Here is an 18,737-nt window from a genome sequence, read left to right on the forward strand (position 1 = left end):
ACATTGAGGCCAGAGTATCCTGAACGGTGGCCGAGAGGGACAAGATATGTGAGTACCTGGTCGCCGCTACCCGCGTGATTCCGGCAGTCTTGTCCAAGCCCCGGGCGCGGGGTGGAGATAGGGTGGGGTACGTTGTGGCCTTCTGCCGGGTGTCTGAGCCTCTAGGATAAGAGTTCAAAGCCCACTAGGTCTGTTTGCTGGACAAAGTTCAGTTCGTACAGAAGGAAGTGTCTGCTCTATAGGATTGTTAGTATAGGAGTTCCTGTAGTTTAAAGCGCTTCCATAACTATTTTTCTCTTTTTGTTTCCCCTTAAACCATCCCTTTCCTACCTCTGTCAGAATGGGCGATCAAGGCGGCAGATGGAGATTTTGTGAGGCCTGAATCTTGCCTCACATTAGGGGGCCCTTTTAAATAAAAAGAATGCAAAATTATCTTATTTTTGCAGATTTTATTAAAGCGCAAGACCAAGGGAACATTGCTAGGGCCATTCTCAGCGCCTTGGAAGTGACTACACAGTTGTGCTCTTGAAGTTGAAGCTTTATTCACTGTCACCTCCACACTTAATTGTACTGGATTGTTTATTTTCAGATGCCTGTCCCCCATCAGTTGGTCATCCCCTCCTCTGTGTACAGAATACGTTGATTTCTGCTACCAGGTCAAGAGCTGCAGGACAAAGCTAGTCTCTTGATAAAAGCTTCCTGTTGTTGAGTACCTAGTAAGTGCCAGGCACTAAGGTAGACTACTTATGTAAGTAAACTAATAATCACAGCAACGCTACAAGATGCTTAATTAGAAACCCTTGATTCTCTTTGAACCAAGCATGAGCAAGGCTAAAATAATAAAATATTGTATAAATCAACAACTCCTGAAACATAAGGACTGAGTTTGTTTTCATGTTTCAGTCCTACATTATGTGGCAATTACTATATATCACAGTAGGTGCTCAATAAAGGTTTGCCTAATAACTTTTTGAATTCTTGAACAGATACTGCCAGAGTCCATAGTTGATTTCTGAGCATGCAGCTCTTTCTGTCTGTATTATGAATTATATATTAATTACAATTATATATGAATTATGTATTATTTCTGTATTAAGAGACAAGAACTCACATCAAAGTTGTGCCATCATGAAAAACTAGTAGGAATGGACAGCTTTAAACAATACTGCAAAAGCCAATTTTTCCACTTAAATAACAACAGATGTTTTGGAATGGAAGATGCCCTCTTCAACTGTGCTTTCACAATCAAACTGCAAAATAAGTATTGGTACCACTGTTTATAAACATAGAACAGAACTGAGTGGCTGTCCCTTGCTAAGGAGCAGCAAAGCACAGGGAGGGATCAGGTTCATTCGTGGTCTAAGAAAGGAGCCAGTGCGCGAAGTGTTCTTGGGTCTCAGCGACGAAATCAATTCTCATGAGTCAACCTCTTGTACAAAGCACCCGCTGCTTTGGGAGGCTATTAGAAGCTGCGCTTCTAGTCACAATGCTACCAGAGAACTTCTCAGGGCCTCAGCACCCTTGGGAGGTGCCTGATTCTTCCAGGACCTTTCGAGAGAATCACCACGCCTGCGCGCGATTCCTACTCCTCGGCTTTCCCAGCCTCCAGAGGAAACTACGCAGGCGCACATCCTTTTCCTAACGTCACAGCCTCGCTAACCACAAGTGGCTACTGCACCTGCGCCAGGAGCAGCTGGCGAACGGGCTCTTTGGGCTTCGGGTTTAGGTTTGGTGGAGGCATCTCAGCATTCGTGTCTTGTAGGAGGTTTGTGGGGCAGCCTGGCCCGGGAGGGACCTCAAGAGTCCACGGGGCGAGCCACAGGTGAAGTCTGGGCAGGCGGAAGCTGGACAAGTGTTCCCAAAGCAGCAGGGGCCAACAAATGCTTAAAAAGTTCATTTTTCTTGTTCCTGGACCCAGAGTTCTTGAGTTCAACCGCCCCCTGGATCCGTAGGTGAGTGGTACGGAGAGAACTGGTGACCGCGCTGTGTTAAAGGCTGAGTCTGTGGGTAGGGTTCAAACCAGACCCCATCCCCGGAGATGTTTGTCTCTCAAGAACTGCGTTAGTGGTTTTAATTGCCTGTATCGTGATTCTGAGGAACACCCCCCTCTCAAAAGGACACCTTTGGGCTCAGAGAGGTAATGGGGTTTGTCTAGGGCCAGGGATTCACCCGTGATCCAATGAAGGTTTTGTTTGGGGGTGGAGGAGTGATGTGGACGGCTCTCGTGATTTTGCAGGCGTGCACCGGTGGAGTTAAAAGGAGAGACAGAGGCTTGGAGAGAATTATTTGTTCCTTTTCTTACACTTTGTCTTTCATTAACATACTGGCTCCCTCAAGCTTCATTCTTTTTCTTAACTCTGATTTCTTTCTGCTGATTGTCCCGGAATGTCAGAAAGTGCTGTGGAAGATACGGTAGTGTAAACGCTTTGTCTCATAGGGAAGAAGCACATCATCTCGTTCTGGGTTCCAGGAAGGAACTTCACTTTCTCTCCAATAAGATAACTTTGAATCATCTCCCATATTCACAAGCTTGCTAGTGTGTTTTGTTGTGTCACATCAGGACATTATAGGCAGCAGCTGAATGGATAAGTCATTATTGTGTACTAATTATATTCATTCTCTTGAAAGCTTTGCTTATTGTTTTAAAAAAATGAAGTGCCCCCCTTACCTGCTTAGTGTTTTGTAATATTTTCTAAGTATTGCTTGGATCAGCAAGCGTTATAGTACTAAAATTTATGAAGGACTTACTAAATGTTAGGTACTGTGTTAAGCACCTTAAGTAAATGATCTGATGTCATTCTTATCTTAATTTCTATAGTTCTTAATCCCATTTTACCCTTAAGGAAACTGAGTCCTAGAGAAATTGAATAGTTACCACATATCACATAGCCATTAAGTGTTAGAGTCCACAGTTGAACTCACATTTCTTGGACCTCAGATCCTGTGCCCTGATCACAAACCTTGCTTTATTTTTTCACAAATTGAAAACTTCAGCTAAAAACACCTCAGCATCCAGAAAATAAAATTAGAGATCATGTAAAAAGCAATGGAAATCTTTTAAAATTGATTTTAGAGCCAGGAGAGAGAAACATCAATTTGTTGTTCCACTTATTTATGCATTTATTGTATGATTCTTGCATGTGCCTTGACTGGGGATGAAACCCCCAAACCTGCAGGTTAGTACTCCAACCAACAGAGCTTCTTGGCCAGGGTGGTGGAAATCTTAATGTTGTGTCAAAATACACTTTAAATAAGTAAAAATATTTAAGTCTATTCATGTTGTATTAACTTTGGGATCCTGTTATCGATATAGCAGTCTTATGTGTGTGTGTGTATCTACACCCATAACTAGATTTCAACATTAGTATGAAATTACTTGAGTATTTACCTGGGACTTGTTGAGGGAAACTGACTTTGAGACCATATAGAGTCTACAGATAGGTTGAAACTGTATACCAATACTTGAACACTTAAAGAAGTATGTCTTCACAAACTGTAACATGCATTGTGTAAATTATAAAAATAACATTAGATACTAGAACTTTACTGTCTTACCCCTCGAATATACATTCGAGGGGTAAGACAGTAAATATGCATAACCAGGTGGTGCATTCAGTTATGCAAATGAGAGACACTGAGAGGAAACAGTTACTATATTCAAAGACTATCCTAAGATATAGTCTCATGAGCTTGTCTCTTGGTCTAACTGACTCAGTAGAAGTGGGTTTTTTGTTTGTTGTTTTTTTTTTGGTTTAGGAATTAGATTGAAAAATGTGGCTTTTCCCCCTCTAGGCCAGTCAGTGGTTATTGTGAATCTTTCCCAGTGCCGTCATAGCTATTGAATGCTTTTAATCAAACTGAATGCCCACAGCCGTGTGTTTGTGTGTGTGTGTGTGTGTGTGTGTGTGTCTGTCTGTCTGTCTGTCTGTCCTTCCCTCCCTCCCCTGGCATTCTCTAATGTGGTTTCCCACAAATTCAACTTTAGGCATTTAGTAATTCATTCAGCAAGTAAACCTGTCTCACCAATCACTAGTGGCACAAATTCCATCATTTTCTGACTTCTAGAGACTGACAGTTTAGTGAGTGTTTTACAGTAGTGAGCCATTCCATTTCTTGTGCTAGCTATTGTAGCCTTGTACTAATAGTATATATGATTGTTTTTGTTTGCTGGAATGGGGGATTTTGTGGTCTCTCCTCTATAGCAGATTCCCCCATTCCCTACTCTGCGCTCATTGGGTACATGGGATATACCAGGAGGCATCTGAAACCATAAGGTAAAAACAAAGTCTGCTCCTAGAGCTCAAATTTTTACTCAAAGTTTCTTTGAAAAGTTAGTGTTACATAGTTTAAAGTATATTAAAGTAGTTCTGATACCTTATAGATTCTAATAGAACTTGCATGGGTATTTAAAACGTCAAATAAATTTCACACTTCTTGTGACTATTTTGGGAAATATTCTAGACCTTAGCACATCAAACCACATGTTATTTTGTCTCTAACTTTAGAAGATACTCTCCTGAAAAGCTTTATGTCATGACATTTGCTGTTTTTGTTTTTGTTAAAAAACTTACCGTTTTATAATAGTTCCCATTGTCAACACAAGAAACATTCAAACCCATAAGAATTTTTATGAGTTTATTTGAGCCAAACTGACAATTACCAGGAAGCAAAACCTCAATGAGTTGATAAAATGATGCAGAAAAATGTCAGTTTTGTGATGTGGACCCCAGCCCACGGGGTCCCTGTGTTGTGGCTTCAGTGAACAAAGTCACACAGACTACAGAAGTCCTATGGAGAAAAAGGGATGGCATGACCACTCTCTAAGTGAGAGAGGGCCCTGACCCCTCCCTAGACAGGCTTTTATTGATTTTCTCGGTACATTACATGGAGGATGGTCCTCATTTACTATGCACAGGTTCCCTGTAGGTGATTACCTTTTATAGCTAACAAAGGAAAGAATGTTGCTAATTACTTCAAAGAATAGGATGTGGCAGATGCAAGGGGAAAAGTGGTTCAACTGGTTACACTCCGTACCTGGGAGATTTAGCACAGATTTTAGGAAGTTCCTTTAAAGATATGCAGTAAACATTTTCTGCCTCAATTCAGGGCTAGGGAGTTTTAGCAAAAAGCAAGCCTCAAAGCAGATTAGGTACAATGGAGGCTTGATTCCCCATGGGAAATCTGATCCATGGGCTCGGGTCCTGTGTGCCAACCTCACTCCCTGCCAGTTTTCCAAGTCGTGGCATCCCCCATGCCACGAGGATAGGTTTCCTATAGTTTTGCACCTCATTTTATACATTATATTCAAAAGATAAAACATAAGAGGATTACATGAAATCCATTGGTGATAGATTAAGGAGGCAGGAGAAAGAAAAGGTGGAATCTCTAGGATTGGATAAAAAGTAAAATGATATATGCATACTTTTTTTTACATAGGTGGATACAATATAGTTAACAGTCAGCAATTAATTTGATAACAGTGAGGGGATTTGTGGTCTTCCCACTTGAGCTGTGAGGGGGATCTGGAAAAAGGGAACTTACTTGGTTATTGCAAAGGCGTATTTACCAGGTATGTTACCCTACATGTAAAAAGACACAGACAGGCTTAGTTAAGGTGAAAACTCACCTTTTTCAGGGAAAACTACTGCCTTAGGACATGACTACCCACCCTGAACTGCTTTCAGTTAAAAAGTTTTCATTTCAGACCATCCTATGTGGTTACTTTAGGTCTCTGAGTTTGTAAGTCCACCACAGAAGCCTCCTCTGAGCTTGTCAGGTTTCATATGCGGCCCGGTTTTGTCCACGCCATTATGTCCCGTTTTCTTTGCAGGCTGTGTGCCGTCTTAGTGCTGCTCCGTAGTGTATATGCCCAGAACATAGTGCCTGGTTTATGTGCAGTCGGTGAGTGTTTGGGTTGAGGGTTGGGCTGGGTGGTAACTAGCAGGGAATATAAACAAAAAAGTGTACTAATGAATTTAAGTTTATAAAACTGTAAATAACTATGATCAAATATAGAGTTAAAAGAGACGGGTCAAGTGAAGATTTTATGAAGAGGGTATTTTGAATTGGGTTTTGAATTCCAGAGTGATTCAACATAGCTAGCAGTGAAGAAGTAGAAGTAAATAAAGATATAGACTTTGTTAATCTGAAAGGAGAAGATACCATTTGTGTGTGTGTGTGGAAGGGCCCTGTCTATGAACTTCCTACAAAGCCAAATTTCAATTCAGTAAGCTAATGACTTGTTGAAAACATCTGTTTTAAGAAGCCTGTTTCTGGTTCTGTGTCTGACCGAGAAGAGAAATATAAGGAAATGCCTTACGTCAGAAGCTCAGATATACTGAATTGAGCCTTAATCTGTTGTTTTCAGTATTAGCAGTCATCTTTTGCATTATGTGCTAAACAAGGAATAGAATAATTAATTTCAATAGAAGCTGCAGTTTAGGAAGAAAGAATTAAAATGATTAATTTTAATGTTGTAAATACGTGGAATGAGACAACTTTTGATAATAAAGACTAAATAGAATTAAGGTAAATTAGATGATGATTATTAAATGTAGAAATTGAGAAAGGACATTATTTGTAGAATTTATAGCATTGATCAGTTTTCTTTTAGCAAATATTATGAACCAGATCTTCTGTAAGGTCTTTGTATTAAATATTTAGTTGAATTTCATCTTTTACTAAAGTTACTCTCTTTCTGTTTTATTAGTTGAACCAGAAGATTCCGCGTCGCTTCTATGGCTGCCTCACAAACCTCACAAACTGTTGCATCTCACGTTCCTTTTGCAGATTTATGTTCAACTTTAGAACGAATACAGAGAAGTAAAGGACGTGCAGATAAAATCAGATACTTCAGGGAATTTTTAGATTCTTGGAGGAAATTTCATGATGCCCTTCATAAGAACCAAAATGATGTCACAGACTCTTTTTATCCAGCAATGAGACTTATTCTTCCTCAGCTAGAAAGAGAGAGAGATGCCTATGGGATCAAAGAAACTATGCTTGCTAAGCTTTATATTGAATTGCTCAATTTACCTAGAGGAGGAAAGGATGCTCTTAAACTTCTAAATTACAGAACACCTACTGGAACTCGTGGAGATGCTGGAGACTTTGCAATGATTGCATACTTCGTATTGAAACCAAGATGTTTACAGAAAGGACAATTAACCATACAGCAAGTAAATGACATTTTAGACTCAATTGCCAGCAATAACTCTGCCAGAAGAAAGGACCTAGTAAAGAAGAGTTTTCTTCACCTTATAAGTAAGTGTTCAGCACTTGAACAAAAGTGGCTTATACGGATGATTGTAAAGGACTTAAAGCTTGGTTTTAGTGAGCAAACTGTATTTTCTGTTTTTCATAACGATGCTGTTGAGTTGCATAATGTCACCACAGATCTGGAGAAAGTCTGTAGGCAACTGCATGATCCTTCAGTAGGACTTAGTGATATTTCTATCACTTTATTCTCTCCCTTTAAGCCAATGTTAGCCGCAATAGCAGATATTGAGCGAATTGAGAAGGACATGAAAAACCAGAGTTTCTACATTGAAACCAAGCTAGATGGTGAACGTATGCAAATGCACAAAGATGGTGATGTATATGAGTACTTCTCACGAAATGGATATAAATATACAGAACAGTTTGGTGCTTCTTCTCAGGAGGGTTCTCTCACACCATTCATTCATAATGCATTCAAAACAGATATACAAATTTGTATCCTTGATGGTGAGATGATGGCCTACAATCCTAATACCCAAAATTTTATGCAAAAGGGAAATAAGTTTGATATTAAAAGAATGGTAGAATATTCTGATCTGCAAACTTGTTATTGTGTTTTTGATGTATTGATGGTCAATAATAAAAAGCTGGGACATGAAACCCTGAAAAAGAGGTATGAAATTCTTAGTAGTATTTTTACACCAATACCAGGTAGAATAGAAATAGTGCAGAAAACTCAAGCTCATACTAATAAAGAAGTAATCGATGCTCTAAATGAAGCAATAGATAAAAGAGAAGAGGGAATCATGATAAAACATCCTCTATCCATTTATAAGCCAGACAAAAGAGGTGAAGGATGGTTAAAAATTAAGCCAGAATATGTAACTGGACTGGTGGACGAACTGGACATCATAATTGTTGGGGGCTACTGGGGTAAAGGTTCACGTGGTGGAATGATGTCTCATTTTTTGTGTGCTGTAGCAGAGAAGCCCCCTTCTGATGAAAAACCATCCGTGTTTCATACACTTTGTCGTGTTGGCTCAGGTTACACCATGAAAGAACTATATGATCTGGGTTTGAAGTTGGCCAAACACTGGAAACCTTTTCATAAAAAAGCTCCACCAAGTAGCATTTTATGTGGAACGGAGAAGCCAGAAGTATACATTGAACCTTGTAATTCTGTCATTGTCCAGATTAAAGCAACAGAGATTGTTCCCAGTGACATGTATAAAACTGGCTGCACTTTGCGTTTTCCACGAATTGAGAAGATAAGAGAAGACAAAGAGTGGCATGAATGCATGACTCTGGATGACTTAGAACAACTTCGAGGGAAAGCATCTGGAAAGCTTGCATCTAAACACTTTTGTGTTGGTGGTGATGACGGACCACAAGAAAAAAAGAGGAAAGCTGCCCCAAGGATGAAGAAAGTTATTGGAATTATCGAGCACTTAAAAGCACCTAACCTTTCTAACATAAACAAAGTTTCCAATATATTTGAAGATGTGGAGTTTTGTGTTATGAGTGGAATAAGTAGCCATCCAAAGCCTGATCTGGAGAACAGAATTGCAGAATTTGGTGGTTATATAGTACAAAATCCAGGCCCAGACACTTACTGTGTTATTGCAGGGTCTGAGAACATAAGAGTGAAAAACATAATTTCTTCAGATAAACATGATGTTGTCAAGCCTGAGTGGCTGCTAGAATGTTTCAGGACGAAAAGCTGTGTGCCGTGGCAGCCTCGCTTTATGACTCATATGTGCCCATCAACAAAACAGCATTTTGCCCGTGAATATGATTGTTATGGTGATAGTTATTTCACTGATACGGATTTGAAGCAACTGAAGGAAGTGTTCACAGGAATTAAAAGTCTTAGTGAACAGACTCCTAAAGAAATGGCTTCTGTGATTGCGGATTTAGAATGTCGGTATTCCTGGGACTACTCTCCCCTCAGTATGTTTCGACACCACACTATTTATTTGGACTTGTATACTGTTATTAATGACTTGAATAGCAAAATCGAGGGAACAAGATTAGCTATGACAGCCTTAGAGCTTCGTTTTCATGGAGCAAAAGTAGTTTCTTATTTAGCTCAAGGAGTATCTCATGTAATCATTGGGAAGGATCATAGTCGTGTTGCAGATTTTAAAGCTTTTCGAAGAACCCTTAAGAGAAAGTTTAAAATTCTACAAGAAGAATGGGTAACTGATTCAATAGACAGATGTGAGTTACAGGAGGAAAATGAATATTTGATTTAAAGCTAGTTTTTCTAGTGATGAAAGCATCTGACTTGGCCAACTCCTAACAGGTGGTAATGAGAAAATATTAAACTAAATTCTTTTAGCCCTTAAAAATCTGTGTTTGAACAAAATTGGTACAGGAAAATAAGAATCTTCTTGTAACTTTTGAGGTAGAAAAGAGACTGAATGGCTCAAAGCCAAGAAAGAAAAAAAATACTATTACTACTATTAGCAAAATAGTATTTGGGCATTTTTATAACCAAGATGAAATAAGTAGTTTAAAGAAATGATACTTAAGTATAAAGGACACATGGACAATAACTAAGGTGGGGAGCAGAAATGGGGGGGGGCAGGGCTGGGAATATAAGACAGAAAACTGTACTTGAACAAGAATTAACTTTTTTAAAAAAGTCAGTAGAGGGACACAGAGCAGCCCAGCCACCTGTGTCCTCAGAAACACAGCCTCAAAAAAAAAGAAACCATATTTATATAATATTCCTATAGAAATATAGATGTTTGAGTCAGATATTAATAAATAAAATACATACAGAAGCTTTTAGAGCCATAGTATTGACCTAAACAGGATTTTATCTAATAAAAGTGTTGTTGGAAAAAAGCAGAATTGTTAAATTGAACTTGTAAAATAGGCCTTTTAAAGTGAAAGCTAAAATTCTTTTCATCATAAAATGTAAACAAAGTTATTTTTTAAGATTAAGATCAAGCTCACAAATAAGACCTTGTTAGTGATGTCATTAGCTAAATTAGGAATGGAATGACACTTAATGGTCTAAAATCTTGGATCAGTTTGAGTAAAAAAAAAAACACCAGAGATTTTAAAAGTCCTTGGCCCACATTTAACTTTTTTCTAAAATAGAGTATGTTTTAAGTAAAGTATTTTTATGTGAATTTGTACTCCAGTATAAATGATATTTCACAGAGTGATTTTTCTAGATATTGTTCATTGAGTAAGTGTCAAAATGGCAAGTTGTGTTGTAACTTTCATTACAGAAAAATAAATTGCTTGGACTTTTAATATAACTTATTTATCTTTAGGTTATTTAAAGTCAGTGTACATAGTATATATTGTGTCTAGATTTAAATATTAAATTTTGGAATATAGCTTATACATTTTGAAAAATAGACTTTCATGACACCATTGAAATACTTGGAATTTGGTATTCTGAGAAAATGTGTAGGTTACTTATAATTAGAAATGTTACCCAAACAGTGGAACAAATGTATGTGATTTTGTTATATTTCTTAATTTAAATAAAATATTTATATACTATTAAATAATTTCCTATGATATGCTTATTTTAAAACAATGTTATTTCAGTCAGATGTTATGGTATCAGTATAATATTTTTAAAGATTTCATTTATTTATTTTTAGAGATAGGGGAAGGGAGAAAGAAAGAAAGAGGGAGAGAAACATCTATGTGTGGTTACCTCATCTGTGCCCACAACTGGGGACTGGGCCTGCAACCCAGGTATGTGCCCTTACTGGGAATCGAACCTGTGACCCTTTGGTTCCCAGGCCAGTGCTCAATCCACTGAACCACACCAGCCACGGCTACATAATTTTTGATTGATTCAAATACAGCTCCTATTTAACGTCATTTGTATATCATATTCCTTAATGAACTTTATTTAAAAATTAACCTAAACATTAATTAATCTTACATAATTTTATATCTATTGAGAAAATTACAAAATACCAGGTTGTGGGGGTGACTCTACCCTCAAGTTCCCCTGTCCTCCACAGATGAAAGTAACACTACCAAGACATGATCTGCTTGGGGAGGAGAGGTGGCCAATCTCTCAGAGGAGAAAGGCCAGGAGCCCCTTCCTCAATGGCTTTTATTGGGTTGTAATACACAGGAATACAGGTGGTAAGGATCAAACAGTAGATAACATTTCAAAGAAATCTGAGGGCTTAGTCTGAGTCAGTGTCTGTTAGGAAAGGGGGTTGCAGAAACTTTGGGAGACATACTCATTTCCTGCTCAGACCATATGAATGAAAACACTCTTAGCAAAGCAGGCTTCACAGGACTTTTAGGAATTCTTTCTTATGCCTGATCACCTGGATCCCGCTCTAGCCAGGCAAGGGACTGCACCTCCTCCCCACACAGGTTTTCAGTCTTAAGTGGATTAGAGCCAGGAAGCACTTCTCCCAGAGGACAGGGGACTTGGTTTATGTCAGAATAGCCGGGGGTCAAGGGCTCATTGCTCCCTCTTCATTGCAGACCCCGAAGTCCTTCCATGAATGGCCTCCCAAGTGATCATGTCTGGCTTAGGTTGCTCCTTGCTGTGAGGAGTCTTACCTGTCATAGACATTGACCATGCTTTGGGGGCAGGGGAGTAAGCAGAGGCAGTGTCTGCTACCAGGGACATGCTTTTGTCTTCTTTGGCTTGTATTCCAGAGGTCATTCATTCATCTTTGGCTAGGGGAGATAGTTACAATTTCTGAAACCAGGCAGAGCAGTTCCCAACACCAGGTTAATGAAGTGGGGGAAAATTACATGATTTTACCACCAAATATTATGACAGTTACCATTTTAGGTTATTGATAGTAAGGTTAGTGCAAAATATGTACATTATAGTGTAACAAATGCATGTAAAACAAACTAGGATGCTTTTCCCACTTAGTAAGTTTTGAGACTATACCTACACCATTCTTTTTTTTCCCTTCAGTTTATTTATTTTTTTATTGTTCAAGTACAGTCGTCTCCATTTTCACCCCACCAGGCTCTCCTGCCCCACCCCTCCATCTCCTACTCTTAAATCTATCCCCTTTGTCCATGTGTCTTTTATACATGTTCCTTGATGGCCCTATCCTCTATTATCCCTCTCCCTCTCTCCTCTCTGGTCACTGTCAGATTGTTCAGAATTTCAATGTCTCTTGTATTTTGCTTATTTTGTTGATTAAGTTCTACTTATAGGTAAGATCACATAGTATTTCTCTTTCACTGCTAGGCCTGTTGCATTTAGTATAATGCTTTCCAGGTCCATCCATGCTGTCACGAAGGGTAGGAGCTCCTTCTTTCTTTTTGATGAGTAGTATTCCATTGTATAAACACACCAGTTTTTTTGATCCACTCATTTGCTGATGGGCACTTAGGTTGCTTCCAGCACTTGGCTATTGTGAATTGTGCTGCTATGAACATTGGAGTGCATAGGTTCTTTTGGATTGGTGTTTCAGGGTTCTTGTCGGATTTCTGAGTCAAAAGTCAGTTCCATTTTTAGTTTTCTGAGGGAATTCCATACCATTTTCCATAGTGGCTGTACCAGTCTACATTTCTGCCACCAGTGCACTAGGGTTCCCTTTTCTCTACAACCTCGCCAACATTTGTTTGCTGATTTGTTTATGATGGCCATTTCTACTAGTGTGAAGTGGTATCTCATCGTGGTTTTAGTTTGCATCTCTCTGATGGCTAGTGATGCTGAGCATCCCTTCATATGTCTCTGGGCTCTCTGTATGTCCTCCTTGAAGAAGTGTCTGTTTAAGTCCTTTGCTCATGTTCTGATTGGGTTGTCTGTCTTCTTGGAGTGGAGTTGTGTGAGTTCTTTATATATTTTGGAGATCAAACCCTTCTCTAAGGTCATAGCCACAGGAATCAGACAAGATAGAGAAATAAAAGCATCCAAATTGGAAAGGAGGAAGTAAAACTGTCATTGCAGATGACATGATAGTGTACATAGAAAACCCTATAGATGCCACCAAAAACTTCTCGACCTAAAAAGCGAATTTGGCAGAACAGTGGGGTTCAAAGTCAATATTCAGAAATCAAAGGCATTTTTATACATCCACCATTCTTAATTGCTGCACAATATTCCTTTGAATGTTCTGTAATGTATCCAAACCAGCCCATTGTTTGACTTTCAGTTTATTTCACCCTGTCACCCCCCTCCCTTCTATTTTCCTAATGAGCATTTATAATAAATCTCTTATATAGTCTCTATACACTAGTTCTATTCATTTCTTATACATTCCTGAGATGGAATTACTGATTCAAAGTTACATAGTTTTTAGTGACTTAATATGCGTTGTGAAATACTGGCAAAAATGCCTTTCAAGATTTTTTCATCTCTAAATGTTGGAGAGTTCACTTTCTTATTATTGGACTTATTCTTTTTTTTTTAATTTAACTTTTGTTCAAGTACAGTTTTCTTTCTTGTATTCCCAGCCCTGCATGGACTTATTCTTTATTCTCATTCACTCCATGGGTATTCTCATTCTGTCCCATGGCTTTAAATATGCTGATAACCCCCACAATTTGTTAGCCCTGATTTCTTTGCTGAACTCCTGTTAATATATCTAATATCTTTACATGAAGTCTGATGGGCCTCTCAAGCTTAATGTGTCTAACTATAAATATTCTTTAAAATTATCAAAAGTATTAATATTATAAAACAATTTTAAATACAAAAGAGAATAGTATAATAAAGCTGTATGTGCAATCATCTTGTCTCAACAATTATCAATGATTAACTGGCGGGTTATTTTGAAGTAATCTTAGATCACATAATTTCATCTACGAATATCCCCCATTGTACTCTTCATTTCTCAAACAAATAGGGTTTTTCCTAGCATCCCCCTCCTTGACTCCCTCTGTTCTCATACTTACAGTACATAGTAAATCTTGGATAGAGCTTCCAATTACATTCAGAATATGACCTTTCACCATTCTTACTGATAACCATAGTTTCCGCCCCTGTTACTCACTGAACTACTCCCATACCCTCATAATGTTCTTTCCTCCTTGTGGTCTTACTCCACTGCTGTCTGTTCTCCAGAACAAAATTTGTTTAAAGATGCAAGTCAGATCATGTTAATCACCTGGTCAAAACTACTGAAATCATCTTTCATAACTTCCAAAGTCTTTCTAACTTCCACAGTTTGTTTGACACAGCCCCACATTAACTGTTAGGTCTTTGACTTCATTTCCTACCAGTTACCCTCTACCCCTCTCACCACACTGCAGTCATACTGGTTTGTTTGCTTTTCCTTTAAACACTGTTCAGATCTCTCATATTTTCCTTTACACTCCCCCACTTTATTACAAAGTTATTTTCTACCAGTAGAATTTAAGTTCTGTCAATGAAGACATTTGGTTTGTGTAGTTCACTGTTGTACAATTTATGGGAAATCCTTTGAAATAGACTGAAAAACCTACTTTTCTCTTACTCTCCAAGGCCATGCTTTCTTGCCACAAAGCAGGATGAGCTATTTATTGTTCAAGGGGAATTTTTTCTGCATTCCTGATCACTTAATAGTCTCCCAAAAGAGTTCATTTATGTTTCAGGCTGATGGTACCTTTTTGGAAAGTCAGTGGCTGGACTAGGTGATTCATTCATACTCATGTGCTTGCCTTCAATCAGAATTAACAAGGCTCCTTGGACCCTTGAAATCTTCACTTTTGGGCAAATAGTTTGAATTAGTTTTAAAACATCTAATGTGGAATTCGGCACTAAAGCTATTCTATAAACAATTACCACTGCTTACTTCCGGCTAATGTATATTAAGTTCTTATTCTCTTTGATAATCATTTTGGTAAAAAGATGAATAACACAGGCTCTGCTCACAAAGAACTCACAGTGCACTGGAAGGTAAAGATAATTGGAATGCAATCCTAGTTAAAGAAATATGGGTTGTCCCCAAAGCCATACAGTACAGAAAAAGAAGTGTGAGCTTTAGAATCAAGTTACCCTGGGCCTCACTCCTGGTTCTATCCAAGTATCAGTATTATTTTGAACAAAAATGGGAATAATTCCCATCTTACTTTGAATGTTTAAGGACAGAATGAAGATACCCAGCATATACATTAGAAAGGACTCCAGCTTTCTATGACCCCCCAAAACATGTTTATTAATTTTGAGAGAGAGAGAGAGAGAGAGAGAAGGAAAGAAAGAAGGAAGGAAGGAAGGGAGGGAGGGAGGGAGAGAGGGAGGGAGGGAGGGAGGGAGGGGAGGGGAGGGGAGGGAGAAAGGTAGAGAAAAAGAAGGAAAGAAAAAAGACATTAATCAGTTGCACCCCTACTGGAGATCAAACCCACAACCTAGGTCTGTGCCCTGACTGGGATAGAACGCACAACCTTTTGGGGTACAGTTTGAACACCTGTCAGTGGAGAGCTCTTCTTCTTTTATCTGCTGCTCTCACCTAGTCCTCTTGCATGGGGTTAATGAGCGAGTGGAATCTGGAAAGATAAGTGGAAATTTGTCAGTTGTAGTGGTGTAGAGAGCTTTTCCTGGCAGAAGGAAGACAGATTGTAAGTAAAAGCATGGAGAGTGCTTAAGTGTGGGAGGATATTTGTAAAATACTCAGATTTAGGTATGGGGGGAGATATACATAAATAGATTAGGATAGATTTTAAAAGGCCTTAAGTGCCATACTACAAAATATGGTTGTATCTGGAGCTCAAGGAAAGTGTCCTGATGAATTTTAAGCAAGATATTTTAGGCTTCTGTCTAAGGCTAATTTCTTGATATTTCCTATAATCATTCAAGCTGATATAGCAAAAATACCACTAACTGGGCAGGTTAAACTATGTATCATAGTTCTAGAAGCCAGAAGTCCAAGATCAGGGTGCCAGCAAGGTGGGTTTCTGGTGTGTGTCCTCTTCCTGTTGTACAGATGGCCACCTTCTTGCTGTTATCCTTGTATGGTGGAGAGAGACAGCCCTGCTCTCTTCTTTCTAAGTGGACACTACGGCCGTCATGGGGGCTTCATGACCTATTAATTCAGCTAAACCTAATTACCTCCTAAAGACCCCACTTCCAGATATCATAGCATTGAGAACTAGGGTTTCAACATGTGAATTCCAAGCACTCCATTGCCCTTTTAAAATTTAATCATTCACAAATATGAATATCTTGTAAAATGTAGATAGTATTCCAGTACTTGGGCAAACAGCAATAAACAAAATGGACAAAAATTCCTGCCTTCATTCAGTTTACATTTTAGTGGGTAGAAGGGAAAGAAGAATAATCGCCAGTTCCTTCTGTCTCTGGTTTCCTTATCGACCCTTTTAGACACTGTCTCCCTCGACATTTAAACAAGCCTATGTTGCTTTGCTGGTTTTTTTTCCACATACAGCATTTAAAAAGAATTGTCTAAAATGCTAGTCTCATTTCCTGGCTTTCACTCTTAAAATTACATGTACAATTTCTTAAAAAAGAAAGTGTTTGACCTCTCTATTTCTACTTCCCATGAATGTTAAGAGCTTGTTGGAGATTCTGTTAAGGGAACACACATACATGGTTTCCATCAAGAAGAAAAGAGAACCACCTTCTGAAAAGATGTACTTGCTACATTGTCAAAGAAGGGGACACCATCTAACAAGCCAGGTTAACCAAACAAACCCTGGTGATTCATGGTGAGATGTCATAGGGGGGTTACCTTTTAAAGGAACACACAATTACTTTGATACTTAAAGTATTTTGGAGCATAGAAAAAATGTACAAATCTCTCAAAATAATTTTTAGGGTTTATTAATCTTAATAGTAACATCTAACAAACACAGTATGGTATTTGGAGCAACCAGAACTTTCATACATTATTAGTGGAAGTGTAAAATGATGACACTTTGAAAAATTAACATTTTTACATTGTTATATACTTATTTGTGACTCAGTAAATCTATCCTTAGATATATACACAAGAAAAAGGAAAAGCTGTTTACAATATGATTTGCTTGAGAATGTTCAAAACTTTCTTCATAATAGCCAATCATACATATTGTATGATTCCATTTATATGAAGTTCAAGAAAAGAGAAAGGTAATCTATGTTGATAGAAATCAGAACAGAGTTGTCACTGGGGAAGGAGATTAACTGGAGAGGAGCAAAGGGAGCTTTCTGAAGTGATGGAAATAAATCATTTCATTTATATGTTAGTCAAAGACATGTATATACACATGTACATATACATATACACATGTGTACGTGCACATATAAGCACACCTGTATACTTTGTAAACATTTGTATACTTTGTATACATACCTGTATACTTTGTACATATACATATGTACATATATACTTATATACACATATACATCCATGTATACATATAAATATATATAGGTACACATATACACATCTGTATGCATGTATATATGTCAAAACCACTGGATTTATGATTTAAACATCTTATTCTGTGTAAATTGTGTTTAGAAAAATTACTTAAATAATAAAAATGACTATGGACTACAGAGATTCACACAGAAAAATATCCCAGTAATACTTTTTATAAATTAAATATTGCAAGGAGAAGAGCAATAAAATATTTCCAAGTAGTGTAAAATTTTCATGAATGTGAAGATAATCCAATATTTTTAAATATATTAGGTCATATAACTATATTAATAGATTAAAGGCAGTAATAAAAATTAGTATATGAAATTCAATAGCATTCTTCCTTGAAGAAATGAAAGTCAAATAAAAATAGGAAACTCTTAAATGTGACAATGCTTCAAAAAAACCAACAGCTTTTGAACTTGGGGATGATGGTGGCATTAATATATAGTACTTGAGTCTCTACAAATCTCCACATTAAAAACCAAATTTTCTGTGTGAAGAAAGCAGAGGGATTGTACAGACCTCTGAGGGACCTGAGAAAACCAGAAAGTGCATAGTCAGCAGGTACATATTGGAAAGCACAGTGGACCAGAGAAAACAGCCACTGAAACTGGGAAAACTGGGAGGGGTTTTATCTAGTCCAATAGCAGGTGAGGGAAAGGAACCTTAGCAAAATCTGAAGGGCCTGGCATAGTCTGGACCCTAAAAATTTTCAAGACTGAGCTACCACAGATCCTTTCCAGGCCTGGAGATAAACTACTGGGTGTGAAATAAGAAGTGGCCGACATAGGGACAAGAGAGAGAAAAGAAACAGGTTTAGGAAAGCAAACCACATATTCTGGAAAACCTAAGTGATAAGGAAATTGGGAAAGTTATCATTTACCACATTTCCTCCTAAATGTTAAGGAAAGTTAACCTCACCTAAAAATAAACAACCAAAAATATTGAGGCTAAGTGTACGATGATGTATGTGAATAATAATTATAACAATAACATTCTCATAGACAATAAAAACATGCAAGAAAAAAATGGCCATGAACCAAATCAAAACTTCAAACTTCTATTTTAAAAAGGCTATAATACATTGAGAAAATGATAAAAGACATAAAAGAACAACATATATCATAATTAGAAAAATTCAGAAATAATATAATTCAGGAATTAGGTATGAAAGAAACAAAACCCTTTGTGACTGTAAACCTCAAC

The 18,737-nt window shown here is 37.9% G+C and overlaps 1 protein-coding gene across 4 annotated transcripts; it reads left to right on the plus strand.

The window, feature by feature from the left end:
* Positions 1–1,619: 1,619 nt before the first annotated feature.
* LIG4 (DNA ligase 4) lies at positions 1,620–10,748 on the plus strand. 4 transcript variants are annotated; one of them, XM_037067708.1, is made up of 3 exons: positions 1,620–1,952; positions 4,203–4,274; positions 6,710–10,748. In XM_037067708.1, the coding sequence occupies exon 3, from the start codon at positions 6,738–6,740 to the stop codon at positions 9,471–9,473; it is 2,736 nt and encodes a 911-aa protein (XP_036923603.1). In that variant the 5' UTR covers positions 1,620–1,952; positions 4,203–4,274; positions 6,710–6,737; the 3' UTR covers positions 9,474–10,748. The 4 variants fall into 4 exon arrangements, with proteins under 4 accessions (XP_036923603.1, XP_036923602.1, XP_036923601.1 ...); XM_037067707.1 differs by lacking the exon at positions 4,203–4,274 and adding an exon at positions 5,831–5,901 and having other exon boundaries at positions 1,624–1,952; XM_037067706.1 differs by lacking the exon at positions 4,203–4,274 and having other exon boundaries at positions 1,624–1,952.
* The last annotated feature ends 7,989 nt before the right edge of the window (positions 10,749–18,737 follow it).

This window comes from Sturnira hondurensis, unplaced genomic scaffold, assembly GCF_014824575.4.
Source record: "Sturnira hondurensis isolate 20B ecotype Veracruz unplaced genomic scaffold, ASM1482457v3 Scaffold0017394, whole genome shotgun sequence".
In the NCBI taxonomy this organism is placed as follows: domain Eukaryota; kingdom Metazoa; phylum Chordata; class Mammalia; order Chiroptera; family Phyllostomidae; genus Sturnira; species Sturnira hondurensis.

Coding starts and splice junctions, on each gene's coding strand:
- LIG4 (XM_037067708.1), top strand. CDS start 6,738: ATGGCTGCCTCACAAACCTCACAAACTGTTGCATCTCACGTTCCTTTT.